Source organism: Emiliania huxleyi (genome assembly GCF_000372725.1).
Source record: "Emiliania huxleyi CCMP1516 unplaced genomic scaffold EMIHUscaffold_442, whole genome shotgun sequence".
Taxonomy (NCBI): domain Eukaryota; phylum Haptophyta; order Isochrysidales; family Noelaerhabdaceae; genus Emiliania; species Emiliania huxleyi.
Window position 1 is genome coordinate 30,050 of NW_005198673.1, and position 14,106 is coordinate 44,155.

At 65.9% G+C, this 14,106-nt stretch overlaps 5 protein-coding genes across 5 annotated transcripts; 2 read left to right on the plus strand and 3 right to left on the minus strand.

Moving 5' to 3' along the window:
• Positions 1 to 1,349: 1,349 nt before the first annotated feature.
• Positions 1,350 to 2,305, plus strand: EMIHUDRAFT_245001 (hypothetical protein; the record flags this gene model as incomplete). Its single annotated transcript, XM_005768907.1, has 2 exons — positions 1,350 to 2,207; positions 2,282 to 2,305. The coding sequence occupies 2 exons, from the start codon at positions 1,350 to 1,352 to the stop codon at positions 2,303 to 2,305; spliced, it is 882 nt and encodes a 293-aa protein (XP_005768964.1).
• A 1,313-nt stretch (positions 2,306 to 3,618) lies between these two features.
• Positions 3,619 to 4,737, minus strand: EMIHUDRAFT_245002 (hypothetical protein; the record flags this gene model as incomplete). The annotated part of the gene is made up of 2 exons (XM_005768908.1): positions 3,619 to 3,861; positions 4,687 to 4,737. The coding sequence occupies 2 exons, from the start codon at positions 4,735 to 4,737 to the stop codon at positions 3,619 to 3,621; spliced, it is 294 nt and encodes a 97-aa protein (XP_005768965.1).
• A 1,945-nt stretch (positions 4,738 to 6,682) lies between these two features.
• EMIHUDRAFT_245005 (hypothetical protein) lies at positions 6,683 to 8,628 on the plus strand (the record flags this gene model as incomplete). The annotated part of the gene is made up of 4 exons (XM_005768909.1): positions 6,683 to 7,864; positions 7,967 to 8,128; positions 8,350 to 8,467; positions 8,540 to 8,628. 4 exons carry the CDS (start codon positions 6,683 to 6,685, stop codon positions 8,626 to 8,628), a joined length of 1,551 nt encoding a protein of 516 aa, XP_005768966.1.
• An 820-nt stretch (positions 8,629 to 9,448) lies between these two features.
• EMIHUDRAFT_245006 (hypothetical protein) lies at positions 9,449 to 10,047 on the minus strand (the record flags this gene model as incomplete). Its single annotated transcript, XM_005768910.1, has 2 exons — positions 9,449 to 9,512; positions 9,815 to 10,047. The coding sequence occupies 2 exons, from the start codon at positions 10,045 to 10,047 to the stop codon at positions 9,449 to 9,451; spliced, it is 297 nt and encodes a 98-aa protein (XP_005768967.1).
• A 190-nt stretch (positions 10,048 to 10,237) lies between these two features.
• EMIHUDRAFT_470417 (hypothetical protein) lies at positions 10,238 to 12,688 on the minus strand (the record flags this gene model as incomplete). Its single annotated transcript, XM_005768911.1, has 3 exons — positions 10,238 to 11,155; positions 11,376 to 11,470; positions 11,644 to 12,688. The coding sequence occupies 3 exons, from the start codon at positions 12,686 to 12,688 to the stop codon at positions 10,238 to 10,240; spliced, it is 2,058 nt and encodes a 685-aa protein (XP_005768968.1).
• Positions 12,689 to 14,106: the final 1,418 nt, after the last annotated feature.

Here is a 14,106-nt window from a genome sequence, read left to right on the forward strand (position 1 = left end):
CCGGCGCGCTCTCCTCCGCCGGCGCGCTCTCCTCCGCCGGCGCGCTCTCCTCCGCCGGCGCGCTCTCCTCCGCCGGCGCGCTCTCCTCCGCCGGCGCGCTCTCCTCCGCCGGCGCGCTCTCTGCCCCACCGTGGGTCTGGCGGCCGCGTGGGCGGCGCCTAGATAAAGGACGACTACCCCACCGGCTACGACGAGATGCTCTTGATCTGATCCTCACGGGGATAGCCCGTCTCCTCCAGATCGGAAGATTGCGGCGACCTCGAGCTGTAGGGCACACGACTACATACGCCCGCACCAGGGGGCGAGGGCCCGGGACCGGACAGGGGCCCGCGGTACCAAACATCGTCGGTGGGTGCCTGGCCGCGCTGCAGGTGCACAGCGCGCGCCGAGGGGGGGCACTTGCTAGTCTGCGCAGGGGATCACCCCGCCGCTCCCGGGGAGGCCTGCTCGCATGGCCGTCCCGCATGGCCCGCCGACGTGGCCGCCTCGGAGCTAGCTCCTTGTCGGCTGGTCGGCATGGCTAGCGGAGTGGCTAGCGACATAAGGGGCAGGGAGACGGTGCCCTGCGTGAGGCGAGATCGGGAAATTCGGTGGAAGCCCAGGGACACGCGAACTCGCCAGCCTGACTCAGGCACCTCTCCCCAGAGGGGCGGGGGAGCGGGGTTATACCGAGCCAACCGGGCGTAGCGCGCATGGCCATCTGCCGTGGCCGCCTCGGAGCATGGCCACACCAATGGCTAGCTCCTTGGCGGCTGGGCAGCTTGGCTAGCGGGTAGCTCGGAGGTGTAACGAATTGACACCGGTCGGGGGGAAACCTCTTGAGATTAATTCTAGCCGCCTCGAGAGAGGTTGCCTGGCTTAGTGGGGCGGATCCCTGCGAACCAGTGCACCAGGGTTCTCTTCCCTGGGGCCGTAGTTCTCGGACTAGCACACAGTCCGACCCTGTCCTTGGTGTGTGTGTTTCACGCTAAGATCTACGTCTGGTCAAGGCGCAGAGGCTGCTCCAGGAGGATGAGGACGCGCCGAGCCCCGGGGATAGGAGGGCGACGCTGCTCCTTCGACTGGGCGCTGATGGGAAAGTCGACCTGGGAGCGACGGCCGGCCTACGCAGAGCACTCCCGGGCCCGCTCTTGGAGGAGGCTATGCGAGCCACGCTAGGAAGAATGAGCTGCACGGCGTCAGAGTTACAGGCGCAGGGTGGGCCGGACGCCGAGGCCATCCGGAGGACAGTGCGGTTGGAAGGGGCTCGCCCCCGAGCCGCGTGCCACCTATGCGAAGGCGGCCCGGACACGCGCGCCCACTTCCGGTATGGCTGCGCTGCGTGCAAAACGGAGCTGGGAGGGGTCGCGATGGAGAGGTCGGCCCACCTGGCGGCGATGGCGGACTCACTGTGGTTCGCACCGGATCGCCGGATCCCGGTGGACGGCGGGGCGGCTGGAAGGCGGGGAGTGGGGGTGTGGCGCCAGCTTCAAGCCTTTGAAATGGGCAAGGACCCCACGGTTCTGACTGTCCACACGGGGGGACTGCGCCACGGCATGACTCCGGAAAGGGCGACTTGCCTCGCTGCGGTGTGGGCGAGTCGGACGTGGCCTGGAGCGCAGCGGTTGCCCGCTGCGGCTGTCCGGGTGTGTTCCGAGGCGGTCCGGGAGCGGGGTCGTGGCCCGCTGCGGATCGTGGCACAGATCGTCCCGGAGCTGCTGGCGTGGCTGAGAGACGCGTTCGGACTGAGGGGCGAGGCGCTCACTTCGGCGCTCACCATGTCGACGCTCTTCGAGGCCGCACCCAGAGTGGTGGGGGGGGCGTGGTCGGGGGGGGAGTGGGGGGTGGAGGTGGATGACGTAACCGCGGAGGAGTGGTCGAGGACTCCGTGGCCACACAACGTCCTGATCACGATTGACGAACACGGGCAGGGGGCCCTCACTAGAGTGTACAAGAAGGCGGTAGCCACGGCGGAAGCGGGCGGACGGGTGGTGATGGTCGTTCAGGAGGCGCCGCAAGAGGGGCAACAGAAGTCGCGCTGCGCCTATCAGAACCTGAGCAGTAATGGGGCGGCAGTGGACGCGGTGCTCTTCTTCCCGGCCGGGACACTCGCCTTTGGACACGCGGCGGGATGGGCCAACGCCACGGAGTCGGTTTACGCGAACACCCACGCCTGGGCAGGGGGTGGAGAGGAAGAGGGCAGCGTCCTGCAGTTAAGGGGAAACCCGGTACGCGGGGCTAACCCTCGGAGACGTGTTATGGCCCTGCGACCGCGCCCCCCCCCCCCCTACTTAGCTCTTAGGGGTCAGGGCTCTCTAGCCCGTAGCCCGATACCGAGCGTCCGGCCAACTGGGTGCGCTTCTCAGCTCCCCGGTCCTGGGCGTGAGGTTACTGACCGCACTCCAAGTGCTCCAAGGCACTACTCTCTCGAGGTCTCGGCGAAGCGCATCGCAGGGTGAGTGTGAACGGGGCAGGAGGGCGGTGTGTGATTGTTGTTGTTGTGTGTGTGTGTGCGTGTGCGTGTGTGTGTGTGTGTGTGTGTGTGTGTGTGTGTGTGTGTGTGTGTGTGTGTGTGTGTGTGTGGTGTGTGTGTGTGTGTGTGTGTGTGAGACCGAGAGAGAGAGAGACCGAGAGGAAGATGTGCGGTGTCCGCCTCTGCGCAGCAAAGAGGCCTCGCGGCCCGCAGTAGTGCGCCTCGACCGCCCCCTGCGAGCCGCCCTCCGCCTCGCTCGCATCGGGAATCGCACACACAACGCCCCGCGGCCCCGGCAGGCGATCGAGCAGCTCTGCCGGGCGTTGAAGACGCCTTGAGCGGCGAGGCTCTGCGCGGCGGCAAGCGCGGTCCCCGACGTGGCGGCGCCCGCTGCTGGCGTGAGGTGGAGCGTGTCAGCCTGCGTGCGGTCCCCACACGGACACCGCGGTTAAGTGTTAACTGACGGTGGTACGAAAAACGCCCCCTCACCGCCCCGCGAACCCGCCGAACGATTCGAACAGCAGCACGAGCTGGAGGTGCGACGTGTCCGCTTTTTATGTACTCGAGTCGACTTTAGTCTTTACGATTCGGAATTTCGTGGATTGTTCTTGGATTCGTCACATTTGAAAGTGTTCATCCGCGAAGTTCCACGGACCACAGAGACAGCAACACCATCAACATGTCCACCCACAAGCAACGATTCTCTATCTCACGCCGCCGGACTCCTTTTTCCATAACGGCTATACACACAAACAATAACAACATCGACAATGGACAACGCAAGATTCTCCAGGAGCGGGCGCTCGCTCTCCAGGACTACACATGCTCTACGTGCAACGTGGGCGCCACCACCTACTGTAGCCCAGAAACAAGCAGGCAGAAACCAGAGGCGCCACCCCGCTACATGCACATGCAACCACGGTGAATGGCGCCGAGGCCCTCTTGCGCCAGCCCCAATCCCCTCATAGACCCAGCCGCACGCCCAGCCGCACGGGTCCTTGCCCCCCGCGCACGGGTCCTCGTCCCCCGCGCACGGGTCCTCGTCCCCCGCGCGCGCGTTTCTCGTCGCAGGCCTTGGTGCATATCGTGTCCGCCTACAGGTAAGCTTGTGTATTCGGGGCGGGGGGTACCCGTCCAGCGCAGGGGAGGGCACCAGGGAACCAGCCTCAGTCCTTGTAAGTGAGACACTCGACGTTGTTCGCCGGCGCCTTGTTCGTGCGCGTGGCGGCCGAACCGCACACCTTGCAGAGCGTATACGCCTTGTGGAGGCGAAGAAGCTCGACGGCTTGGCAGCCACGCCACGCCTCGCAGAGCTGTCGGCACGCAAAGCGCGCGACGCCGTAGTCACCCTTGTGAAATTCGCGGCCAAGCTCCTTGCACTTGCTGCCGTTGTCGTCAGCGCAGAAGCCCTGGCGGAGTGTAAAGCCGAAAGGGGCCACCGACGGCGACGCGGACGGTAGCGGCGCAGGCGAGGCGGAGGGAGGCGGCGGCGAGGGGGGCGGCGGCGAGGGGGGCGAGGGCGGCGCCGGCGGCGTGCGGGGCGGAGGCGCCGTGGGCGGAGGTGGCGAGGGCGGAGGAGGCGAGGGCGGTTGCTGTCCTTCCGCCACGGCGAGGTAAGCGGACAGCATGACGCACTTCATCGCGAGACGCATACTCATTCCGCTTGTCATGGCTCGTTGCTCTCGCTCAAGAGGGCCGCACCTACTCGCAGCGCACGCAGCTTGAGGCCCAGCACCAAGGACACCGCGGCACACCCGCCGCGCCCACGTTGTTTTGGATCTGCGAGGGCGCAGGCGGCGGCAGGCGCGAGCGTCAGCAGCATAAAATGGGATGAGCACGGCGCGGGCTTGTTTTGGGGGTCGCGGGGGCGCAGTAGGCACGGAGGCGACCCGCGGCCGCGCGCTCAGCAGCGCTCCGACCGCGATCCGATTGTGCCAGATTCGCCTCGATACTCGGATCGAGCCGCTCGCACGGCGGTCGCAGCACGGCGTGCATCAGTGCTCGCTGCAGTGGTGGTTGTGGGGCGAGGCGAGAGGGCACACGCGGGGGCAGCTCTCACCTCGCGCTGCGTCGCGCGGGCGAGGGGCGAGGCGAGAGGCAACCATGCATGGTGGGGGGGGTGTGCAGCTGGATCAAACAAGGCGGGCTCCATAGTCTCAACAATCCAAGTAGGCGGGCTCCATCTGAAACTTTCCGCGCATCGTTAAGGTCATTCACGGGTGTCCGCGGCCCACTGTGCCCGCTGGTAGGACAGTGATCGCCGCAAACCCTGTGGTCAGCTCCATATGATCTCGGATATTTTTTGTAGGCAGCGGAACACCAAAAAACTACTCTGTCTTCGAGTGAAAAGTAATCCGAGCAGACCCGCGGCCGCAATGAATTAAAAGGGGAGGTTTTCGAGGGGGAATCTGGAGAATCTGGGAATCTGCTCACCACTGACCCCCACCTCATCGAAAAACTTTTCACTCCAAGACAAAGTACTTTTTTAAGGTGCTCTACAACCTAGGCACAAAAGATATGGCATTGCAGGCCATTAGGGCCCTTTAGACGATCACTGAGTAGGCCAAAATCCCCGCTGGGCCGGGAGCAACCTTAACAGCAATAGCATCCGGCCTCACGCGGCCTAATCGATACCCGGCCCTCACGGAATCGGTCTCAAGGCCCTCGTTGTACAGCAATCGTGATCCTACCAAGGAGAGAGAGTGGTTTCTAAAAATCTCTCTCTTGATCCTACCGCAGCCGCTTGGCCTGTATATGTACGAGAGTTTCCGGCAACCCAGAGGGAAACCAAAGGGTCCCCAGCACGGCGAATTTCGGAGATTTCGGTGACACGCGAATCATGAGAACTCCCGGAAGGCGGAGAAAGCCTTCGCCGGCCTGGGGGTCGGTCGGCATACTCAAGCCCGCGTGCAGCAACAGTGGTCAAGGGCCTGACCGGTCTCCCCGCAGTCGGCCGCTGTTTTCTCACAGGGACGTCGCGGTGGATCTCACACGGTGCCCTGGAAGGGAGCAGCCCGCGGGGTCGAGGGAACCACGCGAACGCCTTGCAGGTGGCACCGCGGAGGCACCTTTCCGCGCACGCGTTAAACGTTTACTGGCAGTTTCGAGTGAATCTTGCAACAAATCACCCTTGGGGACCCGCTGTGGGCGGGGCGGGCCCCTGCACAGCTGGGACGACGGCAGGAAACCCAAGGGCGAACAAACTTTCCCGGGGGGGGCGGGCACAAGATTCACGTCACAGGACACAGCGTGTTTGGGTGTTTTTTTCTTGTGGAGGCCATATTTTGATGTGCAAGATGCACGTTTCGATGTGCAAGAGAGAGAGAGAGAGAGAGAGAGAGAGAGAGAGAGAGAGAGAGAGAGAGAGAGGGGGGGGGGGGGGGTGACTACGAATCTACGATCCCGGTGTTGAACTTCGCGAAATTGAGATATTTCGGGCCTAATCCATCCAGCGCGCGAAGAGGCGCCTCCCTAGGGGGCTGTAAACCCGCTAAATCCCACTTGGAAGCTGTCTCCGGAGACCTGTCCGCCAAAGAGGGTATCCGATGAGCTGAGGAGATCCTCGGCTGTGCCTGTGGCTGGGCCCGTAGTGGCGAACGTGACGAACAGCAGCGAGACGATCATCCGGCGAGTCTGGTCCCTGGTACTTGCCCCGACGTTCTTCGTTCCAGATTCCGTGGTTTTTGCACGGTATTCGGATTTTCGCTATTTGGTCGTGTGGGTGTGAATCCCGGGATTAGTCAATGGTACCGCGTCGGCGACGCGGGCGCCTTGCGGGCAGAGCCCTTAGCCACCCTTTATCTTGCGCGGTCAAAATCCCTCTGCCCTGGTGCGTGGCAGCGTGCCGGCCTCCCTTCCCCAATTGGTGTTCTTTAGCTTCATCTGAAGCCGTCTGCTCCTGTCAACAGAGCCCACGAATTCTTGCAAGTAGAGCCATGCTGGGCGTCGTATATTTGTGCTCCCCTCCGTATCCCTCGCTCTCGGCCACTACTGTCCATCTAAGAGCAGGCCCTTGACTTCCTTCGAATTCTTGCACGCGCCGGGGCAGAGTCGACACAGACACAACTCGTGACGCGCGCCAGCGCCCTGAGCCTAAGCCGCAGCCGCAGCCCGCAGCCGCAGCCGCAGCCGCAGCCGCAGCCGCAGCCGCAGCCGCAGCCGCAGCCGCAGCCGCAGCCGCAGCCGCAGCCGCGGCCACCCAGCCCCCCCTTGGCTTGACCGACTGCGTCGATGGACCTCCTCCGCGCCCTCTTCGGCAGTCGCTGTAGTCTGTCTGAGCCGCTGACACTCTCGCCCGGCGACGATCCCCCTCCGCCGCTCCCTCCGCTGCTCACTCTCCCGGCCGACGCGCTCGTGCACCTGTGCACCAGCCTTTCCGTCGAGGACCTCTCCCGTCTCTCGCTCGTCATTGGTGGCCTTCCGGACGAGGTGTGGCGTCACTCGCTCAGAAGCTGGATCGCTCGCGTCGACAGGTTCGGCTGTGACAGCGGCGACGACCTCGAAGCGTGGCTTGAGGAGGCCGCTGCGGCCCTCGTCGTCTCGGGCGGTGCGGGCGACCGGCCGCTCCGCGCACTCGTCAACCGCCTCCGACCGCTGCTTTGCGCCGTGTGCGACGAGGGCGAGGCGAGCCAGGTCTTTTTTGCCGCGTCGCGCCAAGGCGCCTGCGAGCGGTGCGCGAGCGAGCGGCCTCTCGAGCTCGAGCGCTGGCGGCGAGCTCAGTGCGTGCGCGAGGCGCGGGCGCTCGCTCTCCAGGACGAGGCGTCGCGCGCCGAGCTCGAGGCGGCGCTGCGCGACGTGCTGCCGCTCCCCGCCGGCGGATCGCGGCTGCTCTTCTCCTCGGACCGGCACGGCGGGTCGGCGACGGCGCTGCTGCGCGCGGCGAGAGACGAGCCGTGCAGCGTCGTGCTCGTGACCGAGCGGCCTCGCGCCTCCTCCGCCGCCGCCGCGGAGCGGAGAGCATTTGGCGCCTTCGTCGCGACCGCCTGGCCGCGCGCCGCTGGCGAGGGGCGGCGCTGGTTTGGCGATGCACGCTGCTGCCTCTTTGGCATTGCGCCTCGCGTCGTCGTTCACGCGGCGACGAGGGCGGACGAGCACTACTGCCTGGTGAGCCGGCAGGGCATCGGCTTCGGTGGCGACGTCGACGGCGGCCACGCGCTGAGCCTATCGCCCGACCTCTCCGTCGGCCGGTGCCTTCCCTCGCGCACGTACGGAGACACGTCGCGGCTCGCGAGCGGCGTCGACTTTGTGGCGGAGCGCGTGCAGCTGTGGGGCGTCGCAGAGGAGCCGGCGGCCAAGGCGCGCGCATCGCGGCGGGCGGCGTGGGAGGCGGGCGGCGACGGCGTGCTCGAGGGGGCAGCGTTGAAACCGGGCGCAGACAAGCTGATGCTCGAGTTTGTCGGCATCGAGCGAGACGTGGCGTTGCTCCGCCGCTATAACGGCTGATGCCAGTGTGCAGTGAGGGGTGATGGCGCATTTGTTTTCTCCGGGCTTCACGTCGACGACACGTCCGCGCAGGTGCAGACGGCGCTCTCCCGCGTCGTCAAGGGGGTGGGTGGGCTCTCTCACGCGTCGTGGCGCTCCTTCGTCAACGACCGGAAGACCGCCGACGCGCACGGCTTCATCGACGGCGACCTGATCGAGGCCTTCCTCGACTTGCCGCCGCGCAAGAAGGAGGAGGTCGTGCCACGCACACACCACGCACAACAGAGACGCACCCCCCCCCCCCCCACACACACACACTCGCACGCACACACTCGCCTCGCTCGCTTGCTCACGCACACCGGGCCTTGCACTTTCAATGCTGTGGGTCTCCTGTCTTCAGATGTGCAGCTGCGAGAGGGCTAGCCTGGCCCTCTCCGCTTGTGTTTGGAGAGTTGACCTCACCTCACCGCGCCTAGGTCGTCGCTGGGCTCGACATGACCGCCGAACAGCTCTCGCGTAGCAGCTGGCGCGCCTCCACTGACATGTCCACTTTGAGCTGCTTCGGAGGGATCGCGCTTCGTGGATCGGGGACAGGTACCCACGGGACAGTGGTGGAGTGGACGCGAAGGGGCTGGCGGCTCATTAGCAGACCGAGGTGTTGTTCAGGCTTGTACGCAAATTATCAGGGCCGCTCCGGCGATAAATGTTTTCAACCCTACAAAGGTTCCCCCGGCCCCGCCCACGGCCACGGCTAACCATATGCAGTCGTGTGGAGTCTGTGTGGTCGTGTGGGCGGCGCGGCATGCCCGGCACCACCCACACGACTAGACGTTGAGGTCCTTGGTGAGCAGCGCCTGGAAGCGAACGAGGCTCGAATGTGTGAGGCAGGATTCAAGGAGGGAATGGCAAGGGGGCGGGGGACGGCAGGGAAGGCGAGGCTCACATGAAGCGCGAGTGGCCGCCGCCGGCGTGCTTGGCGACAAGAAGTCCACCCCGTTGATCAAAGTTGTCGCCGGATGGAGGGCTGTGTTTCTCTTGATGAGGGCCACGCGCCGGCTCGGAAGAGGGGCTGTCGACGGCGCAGCAGAGCGGCACGCCTTGCCGCTCGAGCCGCCAACAGCCCCCCACCTCGACGTGACGGCCGTTCCCAGGGCCTGCCGGTGCGAGCCCGACCCACGCCCCCGCCGGTGTGGCAAGCGCAGCAAGCGGCAGAACGAGACCGATCGTGCGACAAGACGGAGAGGCGCCGCCTCCGCCGCCTCGCCGCCCGGCAAGGCCCCGAGCGAAAGGTCACCGAGAAAGACTCCTGGGCCTCGCACCTTGGTTGGCGAGCCAGTAAGCTCGGAGACACCCCATTAGTGCGGCTCGACCTCTGTGAGTCACTGCCTTCCCGGCGGTTTGGCTGTAGAGCCTCTACAACAAACTCTACAACAAAATCGCGCTCTACATCGCTCTACAACGGAGGCGCTTCGTCACGCGGCGGATGTAGAGCTCTACAGCTCTACAGCGCTCCAGAGCGCTCTACATCTCTACAGCTCTACAGCGCTCTACACTCTACATCCTCTACACCCTCCCTCAGCTCTTCACACGGCCATCGCAGAGCGCGCGCCGATCGGAGTTCGACGCGGTCGAGGGGGGCCTTGCGGAGAGAGGCCAGCGAGATGGCAATCCTATGGGCACAGTCTCAATCAAAAAGAGCGCCTTCGGCACTACTCTCTCGAGGTCTCGGCGATGCGCATCGCAGGGTGAGTGTGAACGGGGCAGGAGAGCGGTGTGGGCGCGGCGGGTTCCGTGAGCAACAGGCGTCGCGCGCGGGGATCCAGCCAGGCGTGCAGTGTGTGTGTGTGTGTGTGTGTGTGTGTGTGTGTGTGTGTGTGTTGTGTTGTTGTTGTTGTGTGTGTGTGTGTGTATGATTGTTGTTGTTGGTGTAAGCAAACACACCCCATTGCGTGCGCTGTACTCGTGTTTGGATTGACGGTGCTGAAGAAGTCCAAGTCGTCGCGGATCTGCCAGTCGGCAGGCAGGAACGGGTTGAAGTCTCCAGGCTGAAGCACCATAAGGGACCAAGTTTGCGTCAGGACTGCCCTCTCCGCTGTCCGCGCATCAGGAGACACAGGACGATTCCGAATGTAGATGTATTTGTAAAAATACGTGTAATACCGGGCGCCACACATGCTGCAACACGGCAGTCACCCGTCACAGGCCGGACAGGCACAATTACATGCTCATCGATTCGTCATCTGTTCATGCGTTCACACGGGGGTCTGAGATCTGCCACGCACACGGTCCGGTCTGTCTTGAGGCATGAGGGTCTGGCCGCCCTCGCAGCACCAAAACGCCCGCCTCGCCTCGCCGCGCGCCCGTTCAAGCGGCCGCGCGGCTGCGCGCACTCGCCCTCGTCGAACGCTTCGACGGGGTGGCGGCTGCGCGGTTCGTGTCGACAGGCGTGAGCACGCGCGAGCTTTCGCGCGATGGCTGCGGCACAATCGGCGCGTGCAGCCGCGGGTCGAGCGAGATTGGCTTTGGGTAAAAGGAGCCTGCGCGTGGGCCGGAGGTGTTCGGGTGACCCGCCCCAGGCGAGTGGAGGAGGGCGCGGCGCGCGCGCGGAGGAGGGTGGGGCTGTGGAGGAAGGGGGGAGGGCGGCGCGCCATGGCCCTCGAAGCGGTCGACGCGCGACGCGCCAAAGTCGTGCGTGCGGGCGCCTATGGGACGTGTCTCGGACATGGCATGGACAGGCCATGGACGCGACGCGCCAAAGTCGTGGCTGCGGGCGCCTCCCGACTGGTCGACCGGGTCGTAGTCGCGCTCGTCGTGCGCCTGCGCCCGGCCCGCCCCCTTTGCGCCGCGCCGCCGCTTGAGCCGCTGCGCCGACTCCTCCTCCGCCGTCGCCGGCTCAGCGCACACCTTTCCTGGCGCGGCCTCGTCGGCCCGGCCCGCCCCCCCCGCCTCCGCCTCTGCGGCAGCTCGCTCAGCGGCGGCGGCGGCTCGCTCCTCTGCCGCCGCGGCGCGGCCTTCCGCCGCCTCCGCCCGCTGCAGCGCCTCGCTCAAGGCCGCCTCTAGCCTGCGCACCTCGATGGCGGAGGCCGCCGCGTCCGCCTCGGCCGCCCACGCGCGGGCCTGCGCCTTGTCCGCCCACTCGGCGAGGACGGCCTCGGCGGCGGTGCGCTGCTCGGCGGCGGCACGCGTGACGACCGCACTGCACGCGGCGGCGGCGGTCCGTGCGCAGAGTGCTCTCCGCACCGCGTCGCTCCGCAGCCGCTCCGACGCGTCGAGTGCGGCGGCCTGCGAGGTGGGTGGGTGTGTGTGTGGGGGGGGGGGGTGGCGGGATGTGAGTGGCGGGGTGGTGGGTGGCGGGGTGGTGGGACGGGTGGGGCGGGGTGGCAGGCTGGTAGCAGGACGAGTTGAGGGGAGGGGAGGGCGCCCGCGGAAAGAGGGAGGGAGAGAGGGAGAGAGGGAGCGGGGGGGGGAGGGGGGGGGCCAAGGAAGCGTGTCGGGAGGGCACCAGCTCGCGGTTGTGCGTGACGAGCTGCTCCCTCTCCCTCGCGCGGAGCTCCTCCTCCCTCGCCCGCTCCTCGTCGGCCTGGCGCGCCGCCTCTTCTGCCGAGAGCCGCTCGCTCCCCGGCTGGCGCGCCACCCGCGGCTTGGAGACGATGGTCCGCGCGCGCGAGACGGTGTAGAGCGTCGAGAGCGTCTCGAGCGCATTCGGCTCGGCCGGCGAGGCGCAGGCGAGCATGAGCGTCTGCGTGGCGCCTGTCAACACTCAATCATACTTGATGAAGAATTGAGAGGCGGCGGCACCGCGGGCACGCGGGTCTGGGCGGCGCCTCCGAGGCGGTCGGCGAGGACCTTGGTGAGGGAGGAGCCGTTGTACGGCACGTGCGCCGCGCGCGAGCCCAGCGCGTGGATCACGTGGTTGAGGTGGAAGAGCGACAGGTTGATTTGGATGCCCTCGTGCTGCACCTTGCCCTCGGTGCCGGCGCGCTTGGTGCGCTCCGAGCCGGCGAGGTCGACGAAGGTGAGCTTGGGCCGGAGCTGGCCGGAGGCGCCCTCGCTCTTCGGGTCCGCCAGCCTCAGCTCCACCGAGAGCACCGCGTGCGACCGCGACGAGTGCTCGTTGAGCCGCGTGCTACTGGTGGCGCGCGCCGCGGCGCCGCGGGCGAGCAGCGCCGTCACGTCGGCGGCGGACTCGACGAGCTCGCGGCGCGCGGCGGGGAGGCCCCAGCCCGCGCCGTCCCGCTTGAGGTGCAGCCGGGGCAGCTCGCCGTCCGCCGCCGCCGGCGCCAGCAGGTCGTGCACCGCGTCCTCGTAGATTTGAACAAAGCTCGCGCGCGCAGCGGCGCCGGGCGGCAGCCGCTCAAAGATCTGCTCGACCGACATCTGGATGAGGCCGGGCACGCGGCGCGCGCCCGCGCCCGATCCCATCGTGTGCGTCTTCCCAGAGCCGGTCTGCCCGTACGCGAGCACCGTCGCGTTGCAGCCCCGCAGCACGTTCGGGAGCAGCGTCGGTGCGACGCACGCGTCATAGACGGACGAGATGCCACCTTCGGGGCCGCCCACGTGGTCGAAGGCGAAGGGAAACGGCGCGCAGTCGAGCACCACCTCGGGCTTCTCCGGCTGCGGCTGGTGCAGGCACTCGGAGCCGCGTGGCTCGTGCGGCAGCAGCGGACGCACGACGAGCGCGACCTGGACGCACTCGGAGCGACGCGTCGACACCATCTCGCCATCCGCGTTCGGACCGCCGCCGGAGAAGCGCTGGCGGCGGCGCGGCGGATGCTGCTGCTGCTCCGAGGCCGAGGCCGACGCATTGGCCGACATAACACACGCTCAAAAGCGCAGGGTGTTCGGAAAAGAATTTCTTCAGTGTCTCTGTTTTCTTTCTTACAGAAATGCCGCGGATCAAATTTAGGTACATTCCCAGAGGAGCACCACTGCTGACGGGGTTTGCGAGAGAGAGTTTTTTGCGATGAGAAGCGATCCGAACGTGGCATTCGGGTGATTAGATCACTAACTACCGAAGAAACGCAAGAGCACTGCGACGCATCGCCATCGGGCTCATGCTAGCACCCACCTCGCGGGCCGATGTTCTGGCCCAGGGAGGCAGCCGCGGAGCACTCGCGAGCCGATATTCTGGCCCAGCGAGGCCGCTGCGGGACACACCGGCGGCTCGGTTCGCTCCTCAACGCAAACTCGGTCGTCGAGCAAGAGTCAGGTGTGTGTGTAAAGGCGGCGCGGCACGGTAAGGGTCGGCGGTAAGGCGGTAAGGCGGCAACAGACGGCAGGCAGGATTTTTGAGAGAGAGAGAGAGAGAGAGAGAGAGAGAGAGAGAGAGAGAGAGAGAGAGAGAGAGAGAGAGAGAGAGAGTTGAAAACCAACTCTCTCTTACATTTTGCAGGACCTCTCGTGTTGGAGAGAGATTTTTAGTCGTGTTGGTCCAAGTGTAAAAAGTTGTGTACCTGTGTTAGTGCCAGTGCGCCAGTCCCCGTGCCCAGAAAGAAAGAAAGCAAGAAGACGGACAACTCAAGAGAGGGATGGGAGGACGGCACGCCGCCACCACACAGGGATTCCCAGAAAGAAAGAAAGAAAACAGACAGCCCAAGTGGGAGGGATGGGAGGACGGCACGCCGCCACCACACAGGGATTTTAAGCAACCCCTGCCTATAGACGAGTACAGCTAAAGAGTACCCGGGGCTCCCCTTGCGGCTTTTGCACCTCCTGTGGAAGCAGCCGTTCAAGCGAGGCGGACCGTGCGACTCGAGTGTGGACTTGTGTAGCCGCTCCTGCGCGTGGCGGCCAGGGGGTGGGTGCTCTGGCGGGGTGCAGCGACTCAGGAATTTAGGTGGGCGCAGAGGAGCGCGCGCCGAGCGAGACTGCGGGCCGAACGCGTTACGAAAGGAAAGAGCGGCCGCACTCTGCTCGCTACCCCCCCTGCACAACTAAGCTCATGGCCGACCCCCCCCCCAGCAGCAGCGCTCTGCTGCTGGGGGGGTCGGGACCCCCCCCCCCAGCCCCAGCAGCAGCGCTCTGCTGCTGGGGGGGTCCGGACCCCCCCCAGCAGGAGCGCTCTGCCTGTGGGGGGTGCTGGCATCTCTGTACAGACATGGATGAACAACTCTCTCACACAATGGTCACAAGTCTTTAGTAAAACGCCAGCGCTCGACACGACGAAGGTGTATTGGGCTCGAAGGGGCGGCGAACACAACCGCCTCGAGCGTACGAGTACCGCTAAAACACGA